General features: G+C 39.3%; 1 protein-coding gene across 1 annotated transcript in view; it reads left to right on the forward strand.

Moving 5' to 3' along the window:
* The window catches only part of LOC102804562 (tudor domain-containing protein 7-like), a 66,134-nt gene that overhangs the window by 27,439 nt on the left and 14,218 nt on the right, over positions 1-24,477 (forward strand). The window contains exons 11-21 of the mRNA XM_085507456.1: positions 1,630-1,685; positions 6,008-6,119; positions 6,961-7,083; positions 7,741-7,887; positions 7,989-8,076; positions 10,318-10,553; positions 11,339-11,491; positions 12,962-13,057; positions 13,204-13,316; positions 15,653-15,767; positions 18,638-18,766. Of these exons, the coding sequence (XP_085363582.1) occupies positions 1,630-1,685; positions 6,008-6,119; positions 6,961-7,083; positions 7,741-7,887; positions 7,989-8,076; positions 10,318-10,553; positions 11,339-11,491; positions 12,962-13,057; positions 13,204-13,316; positions 15,653-15,767; positions 18,638-18,766 (1,368 nt within the window). The remainder of the gene's footprint in view (positions 1-1,629; positions 1,686-6,007; positions 6,120-6,960; positions 7,084-7,740; positions 7,888-7,988; positions 8,077-10,317; positions 10,554-11,338; positions 11,492-12,961; positions 13,058-13,203; positions 13,317-15,652; positions 15,768-18,637; positions 18,767-24,477) is intronic.

A 24,477-nucleotide genomic window follows, 5' to 3' on the forward strand; every position in this document is an offset into this window, starting at 1 on the left:
AGCAACGCGTTTTAAAAAATAGTGTGCTGAATTTCAATTACTGTTTTAGTCACATTGCCCCCAACTCAAACCACAACTCGTTGGTAAATAATCGACGAAATAGTTTGTCTGGACACATTCAAGTTCCTCTCATTGTCACCTTAAAGCTGTGAAAATTTGGTGTTAATCCGACGACAATAAGTATACGTTATTTTTTGTTAAAGACCTTGTATTTTGAAAAACATAAACTCCTAGAAAACGTCCATGAAGTAACAGCAAAGATTTTCAAGCTTGTTTATCAGCACAATCAATTTGTTTTCCCATCAAGGTCTATTTTACCATGTGTAGGGGCATCCAAATGTGTAAGGCTATTAGAAACCAAAAAAATAAAGGAATGGGATAGCTATAATTGGATAAATTCGGCATATGAAAACACCAAAATCAATGATTTTTTTCAGTGGCTGTGTGACCTTGTGTCTGACACATTCATATGCAAATGACTAATCTGTGAAACAAACAGGGGCGGAGACAAACCACTCGAATGTTTGGAAACACTCATTGTGTGTCAGATAGCTACTGATAACACATCCTAACATTGCTTTGTCTTGAGTTTATCTTTGAAACTTATAGGCACACAGATTAAACCTGTATTGTTGATTTTGAAAAACACTACTGAGGCTGCCTTGCTTCCCTTCAGAAAATATACATTTTAACCAACTTACATGACATTCTATGTTATGTTGACTTTATCATATGAAAGTTTATAGTGCATTTCATCAATTAATAAATAAATGTGAAAATCGTAATTTTCAACACAAATAATAGTCTCGCTACCTTAACTTATTGTTTATTCCACCATTCTCAGTTACCAACGGCACTACTTTTTAAATATCAATACACTTGGGTGATCAGGCGACATACAACACCATTACAAAAGTATGTATTCTGACACGTGCAATAAAGTAGTCCCAAAAACATCACAACAACTAACAAAACAATGCATTATTATACACATAGACATACACATGTTTTCACTTAGTTGTGACATTAACCCGTCATCACACTGGTGATATTCATTTGCGTGATATTATACCGGTACCGGACTACTTTCGGGTTTACACAGTCAGGTTTGCCACAACTGTCAACAAGCCGAAGATGTTTTGTAACATGAACAAAATGTTGAGTGCACAACAAAAAAGATGCATGTTCTGGATAAAACTATTAATATATTTACAATGTTGTATCATTTTGCTGAGAATTTCCCATCGCCTTTCCCAGTGTGTGCTGCCAGTTCACCTGCATTGGTTAAAATGCATAGCACTATAGCAGGATATTTCTGTTGAATTATGTTAAATATTAACAAATCTTAAAATATTGTAAATCCTGAGCTACTACCTGGGCGATTCGTGACAGAGGTGTGATCAACTGTGTTCAAGTACACTGTGCAACAACTGCTCGAATTTCGGCCCAGAGTGTTCCTGTTTTCATCAGTGCTCATACACCTCCATCCATGCTGCATAGTGTTCTTGTCTTCAGTACTTGTACATGCAATAAATCACTATCAAGAGTGATCAGTTTATAGATGCTTGCCACCCGTTTGCGTTCACATAGGAATACTGATTGAAGTATATCAAATATTATCTATTACAGGTTTGTGTGGAAAAAAAGAAGATAAAGATACTGCCGCCTCGGGTTCCTGCAATTGGGTGAGTCTCGCAAACTATTTTAGCAATTGTTATGCCACCTAGGGCTCCTCCAGTGTTCTCCCCAGAAATTTTTCATAGAGTTGCGGCTAATTTGCATAATAATTAGCATAAATTAACATATTGTTTGTCATATGGAGAAATAAAACAAAACCAGTTTTTTTCCTATTTATTTTATGTACAATCTGTATACAATTATTGCACTGCATGTTTAGTATTGCAAATGTTCCGCAGAAATACTGAGTTTTCTGTTTCTTTGCTTGGCCCAGCAATCAGCAACTTTATAAAACCCTGTTCAGTCCCGGTAAATTAAACATGGGGTTGATTATTCTCATTGCTTGTCTTCCGTTTCTGTTGTTTGCCGGTTAAGTACAACAACTGTTACGAGTCACGATACTTACGCTACTATGTTCGAGCAATAATAGTTTTTCTGGCTGAAATTATCCATCTTTATGTATTTTTTTTAATCATCGATGTTGTCTGTTCAACAGAATTGTGAACAATTCGAGACAACGGGGGTCTGAATTACGAATTGTCGCCATTGTTATACCACGTAAAATTGAGGCTTTTCTTCCAAGAAATAACACAAGTGTCTCTCCAATTTCCACACGTTTCTTGATTAGAATTCCCGATTTCTTGATAAATATATTATTTTCAATTATGCTTCACTTAATTCATCCGAATCTGAGCACGATATGCGATCCGAGTGGGAAGTTCACGCTCGCTGGATCTTACGTGGGTGACGCCATCTTGGATTCACAATCACGAGGTCAAAATATATATATTTTTTCACATTTTGATCTCAAGAAACAAATACAATATCAAAAATACTGACAAAAATCGAAACTTAGAATAATAGTACTACTACATTTCTAAAAATAATAATGAAAATACGTTTCGTACACACCGGAAACATGTGGCTTTTGACCCCAAGTGTGACTATATCATTTGCATATGAATATACGTTTGGCAAAGAGCGTTTGACACCGGGGCTTATGGCTTTGTCTTTATAGAACTGCTTTGTTTTTTTAAAACGATATCCAACCAATGAGAAACAATAGGGGATTATCCCGGGAAATTGGCGTTAATACAATGCATTTGTAGATTTAACTAGTTAGCCAGGAAACTTACAGTATGCGAAAGACTGAAGAAATCAGATCACTGGATAAATAATAGCATCGCGGAGGAAACACATAGCGTCGCAGGCAAATTGGGTTCCTCCAATTGGGTAAGTCTTGCAAACTATTTTAGCAATTGTACTGCCACCTAGGGTTCCTCCAATTGGGTAAGTCTTGCAAACTATTTTAGCAATTGTACTGCCGCCTAGGGTTCCTCCAATTGGATGAGTCTCGCAAACTATTTTGGCAATTGTACTGCCACCTAGGGTTCCTCCAATTGGGTGAGTCTCGCAAACTATTTTAGCAATTGTTATGTCCCCTAGGGTTCCTCCAATTGGGTAAGTCTTGCAAACTATTTTAGCAATTGTACTGCCGCCTAGGGTTCCTCCAATTGGATGAGTCTTGCAAACTATTTTAGCAATTGTTATGTCCCCTAGGGTTCCTCCAATTGGGTAAGTCTTGCAAACTATTTTAGCAATTGTACTGCCACCTAGGGTTCCTCCAATTGGGTAAGTCTTGCAAACTATTTTAGCAATTGTACTGCCGCCTAGGGTTCCTCCAATTGGATGAGTCTCGCAAACTATTTTGGCAATTGTACTGCCACCTAGGGTTCCTCCAATTGGGTGAGTCTCGCAAACTATTTTAGCAATTGTTATGTCCCCTAGGGTTCCTCCAATTGGGTAAGTCTTGCAAACTATTTTAGCAATTGTACTGCCGCCTAGGGTTCCTCCAATTGGATGAGTCTTGCAAACTATTTTAGCAATTGTTATGTCCCCTAGGGTTCCTCCAATTGGGTAAGTCTTGCAAACTATTTTAGCAATTGTACTGCCACCTAGGGTTCCTCCAATTGGATGAGTCTTACAAACTATTTTAGCAATTGTACTGCCACCTAGGGTTCCTCCAATTGGATGAGTCTTGCAAACTATTTTAGCAATTGTACTGCCACCTAGGGTTCCTCCAATTGGGTAAGTCTTGCAAACTATTTTAGCAATTGTACTGCCACCTAGGGTTCCTCCAATTGGGTAAGTCTTGCAAACTATTTTAGCAATTGTACTGCCACCTAGGGTTCCTGCAGTTGCAGAGATGTTTATCAGGTTTTGAATTCAATTGTTTGTGAAGGAAATACATTACCGTACTTATCCAGGTAAGAGCCCATGCCTGGGCAAACGCCCACCCCCTACTTTTGACACAATAAAGAAGTTGAGGTCATATCCGGGCACACTCCCAGGGGGTCTTTTTCTATACAAAAAAAATCTATTTTCTATTCGTTGACTGTTGTTGTATTAACAGTTGACTTACTTGAAGTCTGTCGTGATACTTATAAAAATTGTTAATTGCGTAAAACAAGGAGTGAACGCAAAATAGCTGTGACAGCTTTCTGCCTTCAGGGCAGCACGTTCTGAATCATAATAGTCTATAAAAATAAATATTAAAGCAGAAACAGTATTTCTCTTTGAAATATGTCGTGGCCCTAAAAAGGGCCGGCCGTTTGGTTTGTGCTTCCTTAGAAACGATTCAAACAAATCGTATAAGGAGAGCCGCTAAGCAAGTGTCGCACTCGTTCGGCTTTAGCGCCGCTGACAATGAAACCAATGTTGCAATATTGTAGCAACCCGTACCTGGGAGAGTGGTTGAAATCACGTTATTTTGGCTTTATAAAATATTTTGTAGCAGCTTGCGAATCATTAAACTGGGGTCAGCAATTTTGCAATGTCACGCCGAAGACTGCCAATTTTTTTACCATCTTTCATTACCTTCATGAAAACTATTCTTCTGTCGTTGGATAAAAAAAACTCCCTATTTCAAGTCCACTGCGATATCCATATAGTCATACATTCCAAACGCCGGAACTTGCTGAATGATGACTTTCACCGTAATCAATAAGCGTTGAGTCTGATAAAAAAAGCAATGTCACGATTTGACCTTTATGATGAAATACTAGTAGTGATGTCATTCTTGGCCAATCAGTAAAGCAGATGCATAAAGGTCAAAGATGATTGCTAGACTGTAAACAAAAGCATTCGTGTGCCATCGCAGCAGAGCGACCCCATTTTTCTTGTCTCTTTATTATGATTAGACATGAATGAAAAGTGCTGATTGTGACAGACTGCAAAATCCGTGAATTAAAAGTGCTAAGTCCAAATTGTGTGGGACGATATCGACGAACTTCAGGAATAAGTTGTAGGGATTTTGTTCGACGGCTGCAGTGACGCCGACTTGGACTTTGAGGGTTTTGAGTTTGACGAAGATGGCAATGAACGTACAAATAAAGATCTGAGAAGTTTTTTTCAAACAACTATGAATTTTTATAATTTTTACTGTGTAAATTTGTAAATTATTATTGATCTTGTATGACGGTTGATTCGTAATTTGTCTAGACCGGAAATCATTTTACGCAGTTTAACCCCTGACATTTTAATTCATTTTGAGTTCACGCGTATTGGGCATGTTTGTCGGCGAGAAAATCCTAATTCAAATGATTCCTCACTGTCGATTTTTATTATTTCTGGTTTACTTTTCACATAAGCAATACATTATTTTTGTTCTACTTCTAGTGTTGCATTTTGTTCATTTATTTCCGTTGCATGTTTTCATTTACCGTACTATTCCCTGCCGCAGTTCGAACTGCGTGTTGTCAATTTTCGCGAATTTTCGTTTTTGTTTTTTTTTTGCCGGGGATCTCCTGGCAAACGCCCACCCCTTCTTTTTGGCAGTTTTTCATGTTCAAGACCCTGGGCTTATACCCGGATAAATGCGGTATTTGAATATTCACTTGGTTTTAATCTGGTTATCAGCGAAAATAATATCCAATTCGTAATAAAATCCAAGTTTTGTTTAACCATTTGAGTGCCGTTGTCAATTTTGGGCACCAAATAATTCTGCTGCTCCTCCCAGGAAATGTTGGTAAAAATTGATGAATTTGTTGATCAAAAACTAAAAGCAATATCTGAAACAGTCTGTTTGGCCCAAAATGATAATGAAATTATGTGAAAATATTTGCATCGAATTTTGAGTGGTAAAAATATATGGCATTCAAAGGCTTAAAGACATTTTAAATGTTGCCTGGTACATTATTTAATGACGTCTAATACAGACTGTACACAAAGTGACATAGTGGTAAAATGTTTAATTTTTTATACTTTCTTTTTAGTTTGTTAAAATTTCAAAAACATTCATGATTTTTTTTTTTCTGAAAAATTGTCACAGGTCATCAAATCAAGTTTACATATCCCATGTTGAAAGTTGTTCTGAGTTTTATGTTCATGATAACGATTGTAATATAAATGACATCATGGATGAAATTAGAGATCACTATGAGGTAAGTATCGTTACATCATAAGACACCTTAGATCTGCCTCATGAGGAACCCAAGTTTCAACACGGGAAGAGCTATGGGCCACAGCTAAGTCATCTAATTTTGGCTCTTGATGGTTCTGCAATCTCATTGCATCATTTTGGGGGTTTTCGCACATTTCCATATCCTCATTCGCCCCCAAGATGTAATTTCAGTTGTAATTTTATTAACACTTTCAGTAACAACCATATTTGTAGATCACAGCTTCCGCTGTTTCTACCATATCAGGCCAGCCCCGGCTGCCTCAATGCTAACCTGTCGTGTAGTTGCAGCTTCCGCTGCCTCTACCGGTAATTGAAGCTTCCGCTGCCTTTACCAGTAACACATAACATCACGCAGTTTCAGCTTCCGGTGTCTCTGCAAATAACACAACCAGTAGGTACAGCTTCCGCGGTATCCTACCCCTCAATTCGTACTAATGACTAACCTATTAACCTGCAGCTACTGCTGCACTAACCAGTTTATCTTTTATTATTGTTTGTATTTTTATAGTCTTTATTACAGAGTTTTATATTACAGTGTTTCGTTACATTTGTATTTTCATTTACTCAGCCAGCAACAATTTTGTGTTGCCCAGTTTTATCATTTACAAGGGTTGTTACTTTTCCTACCAGTAGCTAGTGAAAGCTACTACTTTTACGTTTGGGAGCCTGCTGGGAAATTTGATCTAAACTATGTATTTTGACTGATCCCCGCAGCGGGCTCCCCTGTTGTTTGCCAAATAAAGTACCTTTACCAATTTTATATGTTGTGTCATACCTAAATAACATTTATAGTTTATTCATAAATTGTGTTGTTTTTTCAGTTAACGACAAAACCACCACCAATTCTGTCGGACTATAATATTGGTGAGCATTGTATTGCTCAGTATTCTGGGGATATTTGTTGGTGCAGAGCAATTATTTTGGGAATTACACAAAAGTTAAAGGTAAACATTTAATTTTTTATTCTATGCATATTTATTAGCTAATTTGCATACTAATTAACCATTGTTTTGTTTCATCTGGTTTGCTCTAATCTATACATAGATGCTATTTGTTTGAATAAATCAATGAATGATAAGTCTGCAGTTTATTTGCTAATTTGCATATTAATACTTTAATATTAATTGTTACAAGGATTTTTATGTATCTTAGCAATACAAGGAAAAAGTTGTTCAAAATATCAAAATGAACATCCAACTTACTTGATCAGAAAAATCTTTTCTTGGTAGTAATATATTTGTTTTGAATTAATCTGCTGAATTAATTTACATATTTAGCAATTAATCAACTCACAGAAGCTTTCTACTACATTGAAAATGGATCATCTGGTATCACCTTAAAACTTTTTTATAAACGAATGAGATCTTTTAGTCTTAGTCTTTATATTAACAAAATTATTGTTTGTGTCATATTATCAAAACTAATGACACAACAACACACAAAAAACATGTGATTTGAATTTATATTTTATTTACTCTTTAAAATTCTTTTTACTAACTTGTTATATTTTTCTGTATTGATTAATATTTCTATAGCTATATACTGAAAGAAATGTATATTTCCAAAGATGCAATAAACAATTATTATTATAATTATTATAGACTATGGATGAAATCCATGTACAGTTTATTGATTTTGGTAACCAAGAAACTGTAACACAAGACAGGGTGAGAGAATTGATACCCATGTGTGCCACCTCTCCATCTCTTGCCATACCTTGTCAATTATATGGTGTACAACCACTTAAGGTAAGTACGAATCAAGACTAAAAATGATAATGTTAATTTGAAGCTCTGTGTAAAAAGAAGTTTTTGTGAAATGTGTTTTGTTTTCTGTTTGATCAATGTAGAATGAAAGTAATTGGAGTAAAACAGCAAATCAAAGATTTACAGAGTTGACAAAAGAAGAACTGATCATGAAGATAGTGGAATTGACAGGTAAATGTGAAATCGTGCTTGTATAATGTATCTGTACTGGAACAGTGCAAATTGACTACCAGTAACTTTGTATCTGATATGCCACTGGTGGTACTTGACTCTGATGACAGTTTGCCACATCTAATGGCTTTTGATTGCATCTTGTGGCTTTTGGTCACTTTTGGTTACATCTGGTGCCTTCCGGTTGCTTTTAGCTGCATCTGGCCACTCTTGGCTGCATCTGGCCACTCTTGGCTGCTTTTAGCTGCATCTGGCCACTCTTGGCTGCTTTTAGCTGCATCTGGCCACTCTTGGCTGCTTTTAGCTGCATCTGGCCACTCTTGGCTGCTTTTACCTGCATCTGGCCACTCTTGGCTGCTGTTAGCTGCATCTGGCCACTCTTGGCTGCATCTGGCCACTCTTGGCTGCTTTTAGCTGCATCTGGCCACTCTTGGCTGCATCTGGCCACTCTTGGCTGCTTTTAGCTGCATCTGGCCACTCTTGGCTGCATCTGGCCACTCTTGGCTGCTTTTAGCTGCATCTGGCCACTCTTGGCTGCTTTTAGCTGCATCTGGCCACTCTTGGCTGCTTTTAGCTGCATCTGGCCACTCTTGGCTGCTTTTAGCTGCATCTGGCCACTCTTGGCTGCTGTTAGCTGCATCTGGCCACTCTTGGCTGCTGTTAGCTGCATCTGGCCACTCTTGGCTGCATCTGGCCACTCTTGGCTGCTTTTAGCTGCATCTGGCCACCTTTGGCTGCTTTTAGCTGCATCTGGCCACTCTTGGCTGCTTTTACCTGCATCTGGTCACTCTTGGCTGCTGTTAGCTGCATCTGGCCACTCTTGGCTGCTTTTAGCTGCATCTGGCCACTCTTGGCTGCTTTTAGCTGCATCTGGCCACTCTTGGCTGCTTTTAGCTGCATCTGGCCACTCTTGGCTGCTGTTAGCTGCATCTGGCCACTCTTGGCTGCTGTTAGCTGCATCTGGCCACTCTTGGCTGCTGTTAGCTGCATCTGGCCACTCTTGGCTGCTGTTAGCTGCATCTGGCCACTCTTGGCTGCATCTGGCCACTCTTGGCTGCTTTTAGCTGCATCTGGCCACCTTTGGCTGCTTTTAGCTGCATCTGGCCACTCTTGGCTGCTTTTAGCTGCATCTGGCCACTCTTGGCTGCTGTTAGCTGCATCTGGTCACTCTTGGCTGCTGTTACCTGCATCTGGCCACTCTTGGCTGCTGTTAGCTGCATCTGGTCACTCTTGGCTGCTGTTAGCTGCATCTGGTCACTCTTGGCTGCTTTTAGCTGCATCTGGTCACTCTTGGCTGCTTTTAGCTGCATCTGGTCACTCTTGGCTGCTTTTAGCTGCATCTGGCCACTCTTGGCTGCTTTTAGCTGCATCTGGCCACTCTTGGCTGCTTTTAGCTGCATCTGGCCACTCTTGGCTGCTTTTAGCTGCATCTGGCCACTCTTGGCTGCTTTTAGCTGCATCTGGCCACTCTTGGCTGCTTTTAGCTGCATCAGGCCACTCTTGGCTGCTTTTAGCTGCATCTGGTCACTTTTAGCTGCATCTGGCCACTCTTGGCTGCTGTTAGCTGCATCTGGCCGCTCTTGGCTGCTTTTAGCTGCATCTGGCCACTCTTGGCTGCTTTTAGCTGCATCTGGTCACTTTTAGCTGCTGTTAGCTGCATCTGGCCGCTCTTGGCTGCTGTTAGCTGCATCTGGCCGCTCTTGGCTACATCTGGCCGCTCTTGGCTGCTTTTAGCTGCATCTGGCCACTCTTGGCTGCTGTTAGCTGCACCTGGCCACTCTTGGCTGCTGTTAGCTGCACCTGGCCACTCTTGGCTGCTGTTAGCTGCACCTGGCCACTCTTGGCTGCTGTTAGCTGCACCTGGCCACTCTTGGCTGCTGTTAGCTGCATCTGGCCACTCTTGGCTGCATCTGGCCGGTCTTGGCTGCATCAGGTCGCTCTTGGCCACATCTGATATATTACTTTCCAGAAAAAAAATGTCAAACAATAATTTTGAACTACGAGATTCTGATAAATTTAGTATCGAAAATGAGGAAAGACGAATGCATAATAAAAGCATGCTAAAAACAAACATTACCACGATAATCACGGCAGAGTGATATTTGCAGAGCATTCTAAGCATAGAAAATGTATCTTACAATTGAATTCACTGTAGTTAATAGATTGGTATCATTGTATATATATCAGGTCTTTAATGTTGTCCAAGTACGTATTTGATACATATATTTTCGTTTCTTGTAGACGGCAAATGCTCAGTGGAGATCACAGCAGTTGATGATAATGTTGATGTCAAAAAGGTACTATGTGAAGAAGGCTTAGTACTTTCTACAAGTGTCACACCCCCTGATATAATCTGTGATACAAGAGTGGCACCCCCTGATTTACAGACTCCAAATGATGCCTATTGGGACGTCTATGTGTCTTATGTTGGTGGATCAACAGATTTATGTGTGAGATTAATCGGACCAGAATATTCTGTAAGTATGAGGATACCAGCTCAATTGCTTTGACACTTGCTATTTAGGTACTTTGAATGGATGTCTGTCAGATTTGGTGATTTCATGTCGTTATCACAATTCTGTTTCTTCAAATTCTTCCTGGTTGTTTTGATATTTGTGGTATACATTACTTTTGTGAACAATTAGTTTGATGAAGTTAAGTTGACATATTCTCAATAGTCAGAACCAAACTACTTTTTTGTGGGTTAACCATGTTTTTGTCTTGCTCAACTTGGCTGCCACAATGTTCTTGTAGAACAGCAGAGCTATTTCAACCATCAGGTCGCTTGCTTGTGAATATTTTTCTCATTTTTGTGAAAATTCCTTCTTGAAAACTACTAGACACTTTAAATGTAGAAACCTTTGGGATTTTTATGTCACAACAATTGCAATCACCATAGGTAACAAACATTAACTGTCATGGTTGTGATACAGTAAGTACATTGTTATAACAGTAACCATGGCAAAACCCTTTGCTAATCTGTCGTCTCTCAATTGATGGTGTCACTCGTTAATTGAAAATCAAAATGCTGCATGGTGCCAACGTGTTAGAATTGAACTGAGCATTGAAAAGAATTTAACATTTTTTACGGTAAACACTCAATGCGATACGATATCCGCCATGTTTTTTTTCATACACACATAAAACTGCAATCTTAGAACTGATTGGTCAGGTCGCTAATTAACCAATCAAAATGCTGCATGGTGCTGATGTGTTAAAATTAAACTGAGCAACTGAAGGATAAATTTAAATTTCATTTCAGGATAAATTGGATGAATTAGAAGACAGAATGACGGAATATTATGCTGCTAATCCTAGTGATGTGTGTGGTACCCCTGTTATTGGTCAAGTGTATGCCATTCTCTGTGAAGACTCCTATTACAGAGTTAAAGTATCCCAAGTTACTGCATCTGAGGTAAGTTTTTGACAAATACCTGAATTATGATTACATACATCACTGGCCTTATCTTGAAACACAATGCTTTTGTTATTAGTCCCCGTTCAGACGAAGTCCGAAAACAGAGTCTTATAATTCGGTCTCCGTCCGTGCATGCGTCTGTGCCGCCATCCGGAGTCATATCTCAGACTCCCTTGGACCGATTCTGTTCATTCTTTGCATGTGCCTAGTACTTTATGTGGGACATATGCACATGCAGTGGTTCAGCGATTCGATTCAAAATGGCCAACTGGCAGCCATCTTGTTTTTTGAAAATGTTGTATTTTGGACATGCTTTGTCAGTTTTCATTCAAACTTGGTACATAGATTATACATGTCCATGACGATTTATTTCACAATTGGATCAAAGATGGCCGACTGGCAGCCATCTTGTTTTTTGAAAATGTCGTATTTTGGACGTGCTTTGTCAGTTTTCATTCAAATTTAGTACATAGATCATACATGTTAGGATACATGTCCATGACAATTTGTTTCAAAATTTGTTCAAGGATGGCCGATTGACAGCCATCTGACTTTTTGGCCTTACTCCTATATTTCCACAATTTATGTACCATTTTCATTCGCATTTGACACATACATCATACATATGAGTGTGTTTCATAATCAGATCAAAGATGGCCGAATAACGGCTGTTTTTATTTTTGGCCATATTACTACAACACGGAACAAGTGTTTTGATGTAAATAAACAATCTGTTGTATACGACCCTTGGAATTCAAGTTTCAAGAACACGCTCGCGACAACCCCTTCGTTTTAATATGACGAGCACAAAGAGAACTTTCAAAAATTTAACGCGGACTGTGTCATTTTCAATGACTTGTTTGAAAAAAAAAAGGTCATTGTTTATACATTTTTCAGATGTAATGCAGTGGGCAATATGCTTCTTTCAATGTTAAAATTATAGTTTCGCTTAGAGGTCATTCTTGGTTAAAGTTGACTCATTTGATTAATATTTACTCTATGCCTGTCTTATAGTAGCACAAATGAAAAAAATGGGTTTGATGATTCAATCCATAAAATAATAGAATGTTCAGGCATTTTACTCACTATAGCAACAACAAAAATTTACATACTAATTTGCATAACATTTGCATAATTATTCCAAAGGAATTGTGATGGTTAACACTCAATTACACAATGCCCACAATTATTCAAAACCACACACACATTTTCAATTTCTCAAAATCTTGAGTCAACCTGGAATTCCCCAAAAATCAAATTGAGTCATCTTGTTGACTGCAGGAGAGGTCTGTATTCGAGAAAAAATATAATTGTTTGTGATGCAAAGAAACGTGTTGTAGCCCCTGATTCCCTTTGTTTTTTACACTTATTTTGTTTGTAAAATGCAAATTTCATTTTACCAAATAAAAATAATTATATTTACAGCTTTTAACATTTCCACATTCATACTTAAAAACACTATTGCAGGTTATTTGTGATTTTATGGACCATGGATCTACTGAGAAAGTTGATAAATCTAACCTTAGGGAATTGCCACAAGAGTTTATACAGTTACCATTCCAGGTAAGAAGTCATTAATTTAATAATATGAATTACATCACATGATACAAGTCAGTGACTTTCAAGTGAATGGTCCTAAATTATCAACTTACATTTCTAGTGTAGCACTAAAAACTATAATATTTTAGATGCATTTATTTTGATTGCAGGGAATAAAGAGCAGTTTAGTTGGCCTTGAAGAGTTTTCTGAGAACCCTAAAGTGTTGGAGAAACTGATTGACATGGCTCTTGGGACAGTATTTGTTGCTGCTGTTGTCAAAAGGTAAACAAATATAAAGACATTTTGCATATAGTCACAAGTACTCTTGCATTCACTGCGGCGTTCCTCTCACCTTGCATTCACTGCGGCGTTCCTCTTGCATTCACTGCGGCGTTCCTCTCACCTTGCATTCACTGCGGCGTTCCTCTTGCATTCACTGCGGAGTTCCTCTTGCATTCACTGCGGAGTTCCTCTTGCATTCACTGCGGCGTTCCTCTTGCATTCACTGCGGAGTTCCTCTTGCATTCACTGCGGCGTTCCTCTTGCATTCACTGCGGCGTTCCTCTTGCATTCACTGCGGAGTTCCTCTTGCATTCACTGCGGCGTTCCTCTTGCATTCACTGCGGCGTTCCTCTTGCATTCACTGCGGCGTTCCTCTTGCATTCACTGCGGCGTTCCTCTCACCTTGCATTCACTGCGGCGTTCCTCTCACCTTGCATTCACTGCGGCGTTCCTCTTGCATTCACTGCGGAGTTCCTCTTGCATTCACTGCGGCGTTCCTCTTGCATTCACTGCGGCGTTCCTCTTGCATTCACTGCGGAGTTCCTCTTGCATTCACTGCGGCGTTCCTCTTGCATTCACTGCGGCGTTCCTCTCACCTTGCATTCACTGCGGCGTTCCTCTCACCTTGCATTCACTGCGGCGTTCCTCTCACCTTGCATTCACTGCGGCGTTCCTCTTGCATTCACTGCGGAGTTCCTGTAACCTTGCATTCACTGCGGAGTTCCTCTTGCATTCACTGCGGAGTTCCTCTTGCATTCACTGCGGAGTTCCTCTTGCATTCACTGCGGCGTTCCTCTTGCATTCACTGCGGAGTTCCTCTTGCATTCACTGCGGCGTTCCTCTTGCATTCACTGCGGAGTTCCTCTTGCATTCACTGCGGAGTTCCTCTTGCATTCACTGCGGCGTTCCTCTTGCATTCACTGCGGAGTTCCTCTTGCATTCACTGCGGCGTTCCTCTTGCATTCACTGCGGCGTTCCTCTCACCTTGCATTCACTGCGGCGTTCCTCTCACCTTGCATTCACTGCGGCGTTCCTCTTGCATTCACTGCGGAGTTCCTCTTGCATTCACTGCGGAGTTCCTCTTGCATTCACTGCGGAGTTCCTCTTGCATTCACTGCGGCGTTCCTCTTGCATTCACTGCGGCGTTCCTCTTGCATTCACTGCGGCGTTCCTCTTGCATTCACTGCGGCGTTCCTCTTGCATTCACTGCGGCGTTCCTCTTGCATTCACTGCGGCGTTCCTCTCACCTTGCATTCACTGCGGCGTTCCTCTCACCTTGCATTCACTGCGGCGTTCCTCTTGCATTCACTGCGGCGTTCCTCTTGCATTCACTGCGGCGTTCCTCTCACCTTGCATTCACTGCGGCGTTCCTCTTGCATTCACTGCGGCGTTCCTCTTGCATTCACTGCGGCGTTCCTCTTGCATTCACTGCGGCGTTCCTCTTGCATTCACTGCGGCGTTCCTCTTGCATTCACTGCGGTGTTCCTCTTGCATTCACTGCGGTGTTCCTCTTGCATTCACTGTGGCGTTCCTGTAACCTTGGATTCATCACCACATTCCTCTTGCATTCATCACCACGTTCCTCTTGCATTCATCACCACGTTCCTCTTGCATTCATCACCACGTTCCTCTTGCATTCATCACCACGTTCCTCTTGCATTCATCACCACGTTCCTCTTGCATTCATCACCACGTTCCTCTTGCATTCATCACCACGTTCCTCTTGCATTCATCACCACGTTCCTCTTGCATTCATCGCCACGTTCCTCTTGCATTCATCGCCAAGTTCCTCTTGCATTCATCACCACGTTCCTCTTGCATTCATCACCACGTTCCTCTTGCATTCATCACCACGTTCCTCTTGCATTCATCGCCACGTTCCTCTTGCATTCATCGCCACGTTCCTCTTGCATTCATCGCCACGTTCCTCTTGCATTCATCGCCACGTTCCTCTTGCATTCATCGCCACGTTCCTTTTGCATTCATCGCCACGTTCCTCTTGCATTCATCACCACGTTCCTCTTGCATTCATCACCAGGTTCCTCTTGCATTCATCACCACGTACTATACCTCTTGCATTCATCACCACGTTCCTCTTGCATTCATCACCACGTTCCTCTTGCATTCATCACCACGTTCCTCTTGCATTCATCACCACGTTCCTTTGCATTCATCGCCAAGTTCCTCTTGCATTCATCACCACGTTCCTTTTGCATTCATCGCCGCGTTCCTCTTGCATTCATCTCCGTGTTCCTCTTGCATTCATCTCCGTGTTCCTCTTGCATATCATATGTATTCCTCTTAAGTTCATCACTGTTCACCTCTTTGTCTTCTAGAGGTGAAGTGACACATATAGAGCTGATAGATACATCAACTGCTGAGGATATTAGCATCAATGAAGAATGTTTAAAGCTAATAGCTGATGAAGAACTATCCCCAAAATTACCAAAGGTAAAGCAAAATGTACTTTGTGACTATAATAACCTAGATTGAAGCAACATAGTAGGTGAAAACTAAGTTAATTTTACTTGTTCTCCAGTTGGTTTATACATGCATTGTTTTCAGCAGAACTATAACTGGCCACTATCAATAGGTTTTGTTTTTTGTCGGCCTTCAGTTTGCACATTTGTAGTTCTGATGATATCTTAAAAGCGACCCAAAATATTTCAATAAAACTTCCCCCATCGGCTGCTCTGGCATGATCTACAGAGTGGTTTAAGTTTGGGGTTAGACATTAGGCATTTTTGATATCTCAAAAACCACTCATGCAATTTGAATAAAACTTGGTACCTAGATAATTTTGGTTAGTATGCAGACCTAATTAGGTTTTGCTTGAAATCTGTGGTTATTAATTTACATAATTTGTGTAATAGTGGCCAATTTCCAGCTGTTTCAATATTCAAGAGCCACCTGATGGATTTCTATTTAAAACTTGCTGCATATGTGGTCTGTGATAATCCATAAAGCAGATTAGGTAAGAGTCATTACCGTATTTATCCGGGTATAAGCCCCAGGGTCTTGAACATGGAAAATTGCCAAAAAGAAGGGGTGGGCGTTTGCCAGGAGATCCCCGGCAAAAAAAACAAAAATTCGCGAAAATTGACAACACACAGATCGAACTGCGGCAGGGAATAGAACGTCAAATGAAAACATGCAACGGAAATAAATGAACAATATGCAACACTAGAAGTAAAACAAAAATAATGTATTGCTTATAATGTGAAAAGTAAACCAGAAATAATAAAAATCGACAGTGAGGAATCATTTGAATTAGGATTTTCCCGCCGACAAACACGCCCAATACGCCTGAACTCGAAATGAATTAAACTGCGTAAAATGATTTCCGGTCTCGACAAAATTACGAATCAACCGTCATACAAGATCAATAATAATTTACAAATTTACACAGTAAAAATTATAAAAATTCATAGCTGTTTGAAAAAAAACTTCTCAGATCTTCTCGTTCATTGCCATCTTCGTCAAACTAAAAACCCTCAAATGTCCAAGTCGCGGCGTCACTGTAGCCGTCGAACAAAATCCCTACAACTTATTCCTGAAGTTCGTCGATATCGTCCCACACAATTTGGACTTAGCACTTTTAATCCACGGATTTCGCAGTCTGTCAGCTTGGCACTTTTCATTCATATCTAATCATAATAAAGAGACAAGAAAAATTGGGTCGCTCTGCTGCGATGGCACACGATGCTTTTGTTTACAGTCTAGCAATCATCTTTGACCTTTATGCATCTGCTTTACTGATTGGCTAAGAATGACATCACTACTAGTATTTCATCATAAAGGTCAAATCGTGACTCGACGCTTATTGATCACGGTGAAAGTTATCATTCAGCAAGTTCCGGCGGTTGGAATGTCTCACTATATGGATATCGCGGTGGACTTGAAATAGGAAGTTTTTTTTTTATCCAACGACAGAAGAATAGTTTTCATGACAGAAATGCAATAGCGGTGATAAAAGATGGTAAACAAGTTGGCAGTCTTCGGCGTGACATTGCAAAATTGCTGGCCCCAGTTATGGATTTGCAAGCTGCTACAAAATATTTATAAAGCCAAAATAACGCGATTTCAATCATTCTCCCGGGTACGGGTTGCTACAATATTACAACATTGTTTTCATTGTCGACGACGCTAAAGCCGAACGAGTGCGACACTTGCTTAGCGGCTCTCCTTATACGATTTGTTTGAATCGTTTCTAAGGAAGCACAAACCAAACGGCCGGCCCTTTTTAGGGCCACGACATATTTCAAAGAGAAATACTGTTTCTGCTTTAATATTTATTTTTATAGACTTGCTGACTGTTATGATTCTGAAAAAAATCAGTGGTGAACGCGCTGCCCTGAAGGCAGAAAGCTGACAGACAGACAGGCAGACAGACTTCAAGAAAGTCAACTGTTAATACAACCACAGTCAACGAATAGAAAATATTTTTTTGTTTTGTGTGGAAAAAGACCTTCTGGGCGTGTGCCCGGATATGACCTCAACTTCTTTATTGTGTCAAAAGTAGGGGGTGGGCATTTGTCCAGGCATGGGCTCTTACCCGGATAAGTACGGTACATTTACTTACCTAATTTGCATAAATTTGGCAACCTGGTTTCTCCCAAACTTTAGTTTGTGACATCATTTGTTTACATTTTTGACAATCAGGTGAATGTCTAATGGCCACTGCCTTTAAAATCATCAATAATCAAAGATGACAACTATGAGGTGCATTCATATATCTTGTTTAATTATTACATATCAAGAGATTCACATGGAAATAAGCATTTAGGATATAAATCGCCTTTCAATTTCAGCTTTTCAAAATCATTTTTCATTTAAAATGCCATTCCTAGTTCAACAATGTGGTGTTGATCAACATGCTATTATTTGTTCTCTTTTTTCATCACAAATTCACAAAATACTCCTGTTTATAGTCAGCACTTTCATTCAGAAAATTGGGACAAAAATAACCAAATTTTTTGAGTAAAAACTGAAAATTGACTCAAATTTTGTCTGTTGGCTTCAAAATTAGGGTTCATTTCAGGAAATATTGAAGAATATAAAAAAGTGCAGAAAAATTTGGACGAGAAAGTCTGGTGGTGAAAAAATGAATGTGTTTCACCCAGCGTTTTTGTCAAATATAAAACGATGACTTGCCCTTTCTAAGAGTATATTTCATCTATGCCACAAATATATCAAAGTATTGAAAACACATTAACATGTTCTGTCAAAGGGCGGCCACTGCAAAATGCTGCTTGTCAGAGTTTTGAGAAGTGCTGCTTTAATTTGAATTGATCAGTTTTGTTGTATTACTTTTGTTGTAGGTTGGAGGGCGAGTACAGGGATATGTGAGTCATGTATCGGATAATGGACAAGTCTATTTACAAATACAAGGTGTTGGATTGAGTAGATTAGAAGAATTAATGAGTGACATCAGATTACATTATGCCAAGGTAAAAATGTACTAAATTTGGTTGCTATATTTTCATTACTGTGTTGGCACTGGAAGTATGCATCAGGCAAATATATTATTAAAAGTATTCATCCACAACATGTTGGTAAATGTATGCATCACCACCTTGTCACTCGCATCAGCAACATACTGTAGTGGACAATGTTAGCGCCCAGGGTCCTCAACTCAGAAAATCATGATTTTTTAGGGGTGGGTGCTTACCCGTGCACCCCCTCTCGGAAAATTGGGGAAATATAAATTTGTGCCCACTATGTGAGATGTTTTGTGGCATATTACTTGTTTTAAAACATGAGGGGGATTAAAAGATTATTTTACAAAGCGAGTTGCGTGTCATTTTCATGCACGACCACTCGGACATAATTAAAAACAAATGCACATGATTACAAAACATTATGCACATTTATTACAATATTATTTACATACCATCAATACAGGGAAATCCAGTCAGAAATTACGATGTCATACAGTTGAAAAAAAAACATTTCATTTATTAGTTTGTTGAAAAAACTACGAAGGTCCCATCGATCAACTGTCAAATGATCAGCATCGTCAGCATCAAATCCGTCGAAGTCAAGGTCTTCATCGTCGAAAAAGATTGCAACAGCTTTGTTGATATGCAGGATCTTTGTGGCCACTCGCCCTCGCTGATAACACTACAGTAAAACCTCGCTTCTTTCCTCCTGTTGTTGCTATACATACTGTTTTTTTCTCCCTGCATGCTATTCGTTGTTGATGGTGCATTGTCGAATCGAATCATTGTCTCATCCATATCGCCTATATTAAAAAGTGTGCAGTCATATTCTTTCGGCAAATGGCGGATATTGTCACGAAAACCACAAATTTGCTCCCGGTAGTCTTCAGGCAATTTTTGAGAATCATTTGTACCTGAAAAAAATGAAATGCATTAAATTTTGAAAGTTATGTTTGTAACATCGCAGATTAAGTTGTGTACTTACCTCTACGAATACCAACATAGAATCGTTTTTTCCAACGCCTAAGCCACCCATTCGAAGCCTTGAAGTTTGCAATGTTTAACTGTGTCACTTGTTCTTTTACACACGTTTGTAACATCGCATTGGTGACTCATCTTCCTTCAGCACGTTCGTTTGATATTCAAACACGTAACCGTCCAGTTCTTCCGATAGCGTAATTACCCCTTGATTACAGAGTTTCTTTTCTTTTCCATTGCTGTATTGGAGTAGCTGATCGTAGTTGTTCTTTTTACTAGCCTTTTATGGTTACCGGTAGTACCAAACTGTCGCTAAAGGCTGCACTTAAACTCTGGTTGTTTTCTTGAATGGAAGTGACCACATTTAATTTTTGTTCAACAGTGTAACTTCAACTTCTCATGATACGTGCAGTAGTGTAATGACAAAACTGTACAATTTTGAACGTGGTGGAAATTATGGTGTTTTTTTACAACAATTAGCAATCTATTGATACCACCAATTACAGTATACGACACATGTGTCGCCCGATAAAGTAAATGTGTCAAGTCCATTTAATTGACTACATGATTGTCGCCTCGTGATTACCCGTTAATAGTTGAAATAGATGATTACCGCAAATAATATTTACAGTCGTTCTTTTGGTTGCGAACAATTTTGTTTATTGTATGTGGGGCATTGGTTCACTGCGAATAGTCTGTTTTGGTGTATCTGTTTGTCAACATAAAATCGGTGGACATCAGATAGAATGGATGATGGTGTATAATTGCATGGTGCATCGTATGTAAACATTGACACAAGGTAATGCTTAATGAATCTGTCAATAGCGCTCTTTAGAAATTAACGTATCTGCATTCCTGTTCTGTCAGAATTGCGACCCGCACTGTTAATCTAGTTTGTTGCATCACACCTATGATAAATAAAAAACAGCAACAGTTAGTTGTACAGTGAAATCATGAATATGAGGAAGTAATTTTGAGTATCATATAGGGGACACGAAGCAGCACAAGTTCAGGTATCTTGATTTTTCATTCATAATTTTCTGCATTGTTCACTCAAGGTGAGGGTTTCATCATTAATAAATTACTTTGATAGAAGTGTAAATGATAATAACGGTTCACGGTTCCCTTCGGTAAGTCGCATTTTTTGCTTGGAACCAGACATCTGCTGCCTGAGCGAGGGGTCACTGTATTAAATAAATTTCTAGTTCAGCAAATTTGATAAAATATACGCCATAATTCAGGTAAAAATTTGGGCAATCCTTTGTTATAAATTAATAGACTGAATTTTTTATAGTCTCCAAGTCATTTGAACAAAATTGCGACCTCATTTTGTGATTTTGTTTATGGAATCGACCGAAAATATTTACACCCCCTCCAACAATGCCCAATGTAACTTTATTTATAACAAAACAGAGTATGAGTGTGCAGGTGTGCCAGTATATCTCTTTTTGGAACATTTAATTGTTTTGGGGCAGAATAAAATTCTGCATTTCTGTGAAATATATTTTCGAGGGTGAAACATTTGGTTATGGCAGGTCTTGCTGCAACTGCGGTGAATGTGTACGATCTGCAGTGGTTACGCATCCCAAGATTGAGCTTCTGATATTTTGGCATGTGGGCATTCAGAGTTTCTGGTATTGGCGAACTGCTTGCTTCAATGAATGTTTGAAAGTGTCCCTCATATTCATTACTGGGAACTGGTGATGGTAACCCATAAGTATGCAGAAACTGCATCACATTATGAGCGTAGACAGGATTGCTGCTGCAATGATCACATGACTGATCTTGACATTTTGTGAAACAGTGTCTCAATACGTCTTTCAACATGAGCAATCATCATTTTCATCTCGGCTAACATGTCTGCATTTTGAGGTTCTTTCAGTTTCTTTGCACCTCCACCGTGAACCAGTTTATGTACACGTTCGTAGACATTGTACACACGATTTATTCCATCACAGCTCTCATACTGTAGTGTAACTGGGTATGATCCATGTTTGACATTGCTTCACTAGTTTTGCAGGTAAAAATATACAAAATAATAAATTTTAATATACTACACCTCATTTTAAAATTATGATTATTAATAATTACTGAACCCCTAATTCTGTGCTGCAATTTACAAGAAAAATACTAGGGAAAAATGATGAATTGAATTTTTAGATATTAATAAAAATGAAATAAAATGAATTAAATATATATTCTTGCCTGTACTTCTTTCTTTTTTCTTTCACTGTCTGAGAGTCTCTGTTGATGAGGTGAGGTGCTATCTCCTGGCAGTTTGTCAGGCAAAACAACACCAGCCAATTTCTTGGACAGTGGTTGACCACCCCCTCTCTCAATCATGTTATAGGCTGAAAAACCAGGGCAATATGAAGTAAGGATGAGGCAGTCCAGGTTAAGGACTCTCCATAGTCTCAAGTAGTACATTATGTTTGTGGAATGATTTACATTGAAGTTGCTGCCACCATCCAGCACAGAAATAAGTACGGGTTCATGTTCATGACATCAGTAAGATCTGTCACATGTGCTATGATGTTACATGACTGATAAGAGTTCACACGATTTATCACTGTCATGGGGCCAGTCCTAGTGAATAAAAAACGATCACCAAAACATAATTTGGAGAAGAGTGTTCTGTCTTGAGTACTATGTACCCAGCTGGGGTAATTAAATACCCAGGATTGGGAAAGTCATGGTCGTTGAAATCTGGAGTGTTGCTTCTTGGAAAATAACGTGTCTATTGATGATAGCGAGAGACGGCCGGTACGCTGATTTTGACTTTGTTCATGTTGTCACATGATATGGCAACACATGATTTGGCATATTTCGACGCCAATTCCATACAGTATTTCACTTGTATGAAATAAAAGTGTCAATTTTAGTTTCTGGAATCTTGGCATCAATGTCTACCATATACAGCGCAGCTGCCTTGAAGCATTTATTGGACGCGACCATTCATTGAGATATCGTCGATATGCTCAAACCGTGTTCCTTCACTGGTGATTACTGTATACAGCATCTTTTACTTGTAACACCACAATTACCAGTTGTCTCCCGACGCCTCTTGTGAGCTTTAAACCCATTTTCTTCAACGACCGATTTTGTTGAGACTTGTTACAAAGACAAATGAACACCCCATAGAGATGCACGTTGTTTTACCTTTTTGAAATGATCAAATATGGCCGACATGCAGCCATTTTGATTGTTAATCCTGGCTTTTGTCTGTCCATTGATATTTCTTAGAGATGCCTTGACTGATTTCAATGATACTAGGTACAAAGACACAGTGAGGAGGTATATCTATTCACATGGGTTTATTTCTTGATTTGATAAATATGGCTGCCTGGCGGCCATTTTGAATGTCAAAATCCTGTAAAATCCATTAAAATTTAAACAGATCTGCATTTTACCAGTAAACCGGAGAATCAACGGGATGGTTAATGACCTTCCAGCATAGTAAAAAAACGCATGTCGCTGGAGACTCGCAGGAAATTTGGTGGTAATGATCAGTTCTCTAAATAGATAAATAGACAGACACCTTTGTGGAAAATATTTTTAATCAAAATAAGTCAAAGTACAAGTCAACTAAAACGAAAATTAGTCAATAACATACCTTACATGATGTTAAAACCCTGGTGCCAATGTCCTTGTTTTTGAATTCGTAACTCGTTTTCGTTGACCTGATTTTCGGTATTGTGAGCCCTCCGCCAGTTGATGTTTAATACTGTCTCTTTCTTCGTATATAACCTTTTACAAACTCCTGAAACAGTTGTTGCTTCTCTTCTTCCGTTTTCTGGGTCCATACGGAACGTTTCACTTTGCCATCCACGGTGTGAGTTTGTAGTTCCCTTGACCATGAAGTGCGCGTCTAATATCCAATTGCTGTACCTTTGCGATCTTGTGTAATATGTCAACTAAGTCGGGGAGTTTCAACGTCTTCCAATTACTGCGAAGTTCCAAATATTATTCATGCTCTCCCACAAGTTGTTTTTCCAATCACCCATTTGTTCGTTAGTCTCGGCCGTAAAATTGGTGTCTGAACTTTTCTAATAATTTATGAATGGAACGAATGCCATCAAAGATAAATTATACTTGTCTAACAGTTCTGTTAATTTCAGGTCAAATTTTTCTTTGGTTTCGCATTTAATAGGTCCCGTTGATCCAAACATATTGTTTAGCGTGTCTTTTTGAACTTTCGTTTTGAGCGTTTTCTTGTAGATGTCTGCAGCATAAGACTTGATGTGGCGATGAAAAGCAGTCGGCTTTGGTAAGAGCGGCCTCTTCGTCCGACCCAATAACAAGATTTGCAAACTGTGTGCCTTTGATTTTATCTGATAATTTTAGTCAGAGATGAGAAAAGAATTGGTAGTAACTGTCATAAGTGCCATCCCAGTGTAGAAATGTAGTGGCTAACATAATAGGGTGATTCCGGGTTGATCTTAATATAATTTTCTGATGGTGGTACACTACAATTGTCTTTGAAATCGTTGTCTGGATAACATATAACTGATTGTGGTTTTCCTGAATTGCTTGCGATGATCTTTCATGTACAGATGGTGTGGAACTTCACTGGATATCGTCTCGCCGGAAGTCTTTTATCTCTTTCTTAACTGTGGCAGATGATCTTACGTACTCTTCGGCTGTCTTCTTGGTGTTCCCATATGGTGTTATATTGTCTAGAAAGAAACCTACATACTCAATAAGAGTTAATTGAGTTATACTTAACATACTGGTGAGACATT

The sequence above is a fragment of the Saccoglossus kowalevskii genome, chromosome 14 (genome assembly GCF_978046115.1).
Source record: "Saccoglossus kowalevskii chromosome 14, keSacKowa6.1, whole genome shotgun sequence".
Taxonomy (NCBI): Eukaryota; Metazoa; Hemichordata; class Enteropneusta; family Harrimaniidae; genus Saccoglossus; species Saccoglossus kowalevskii.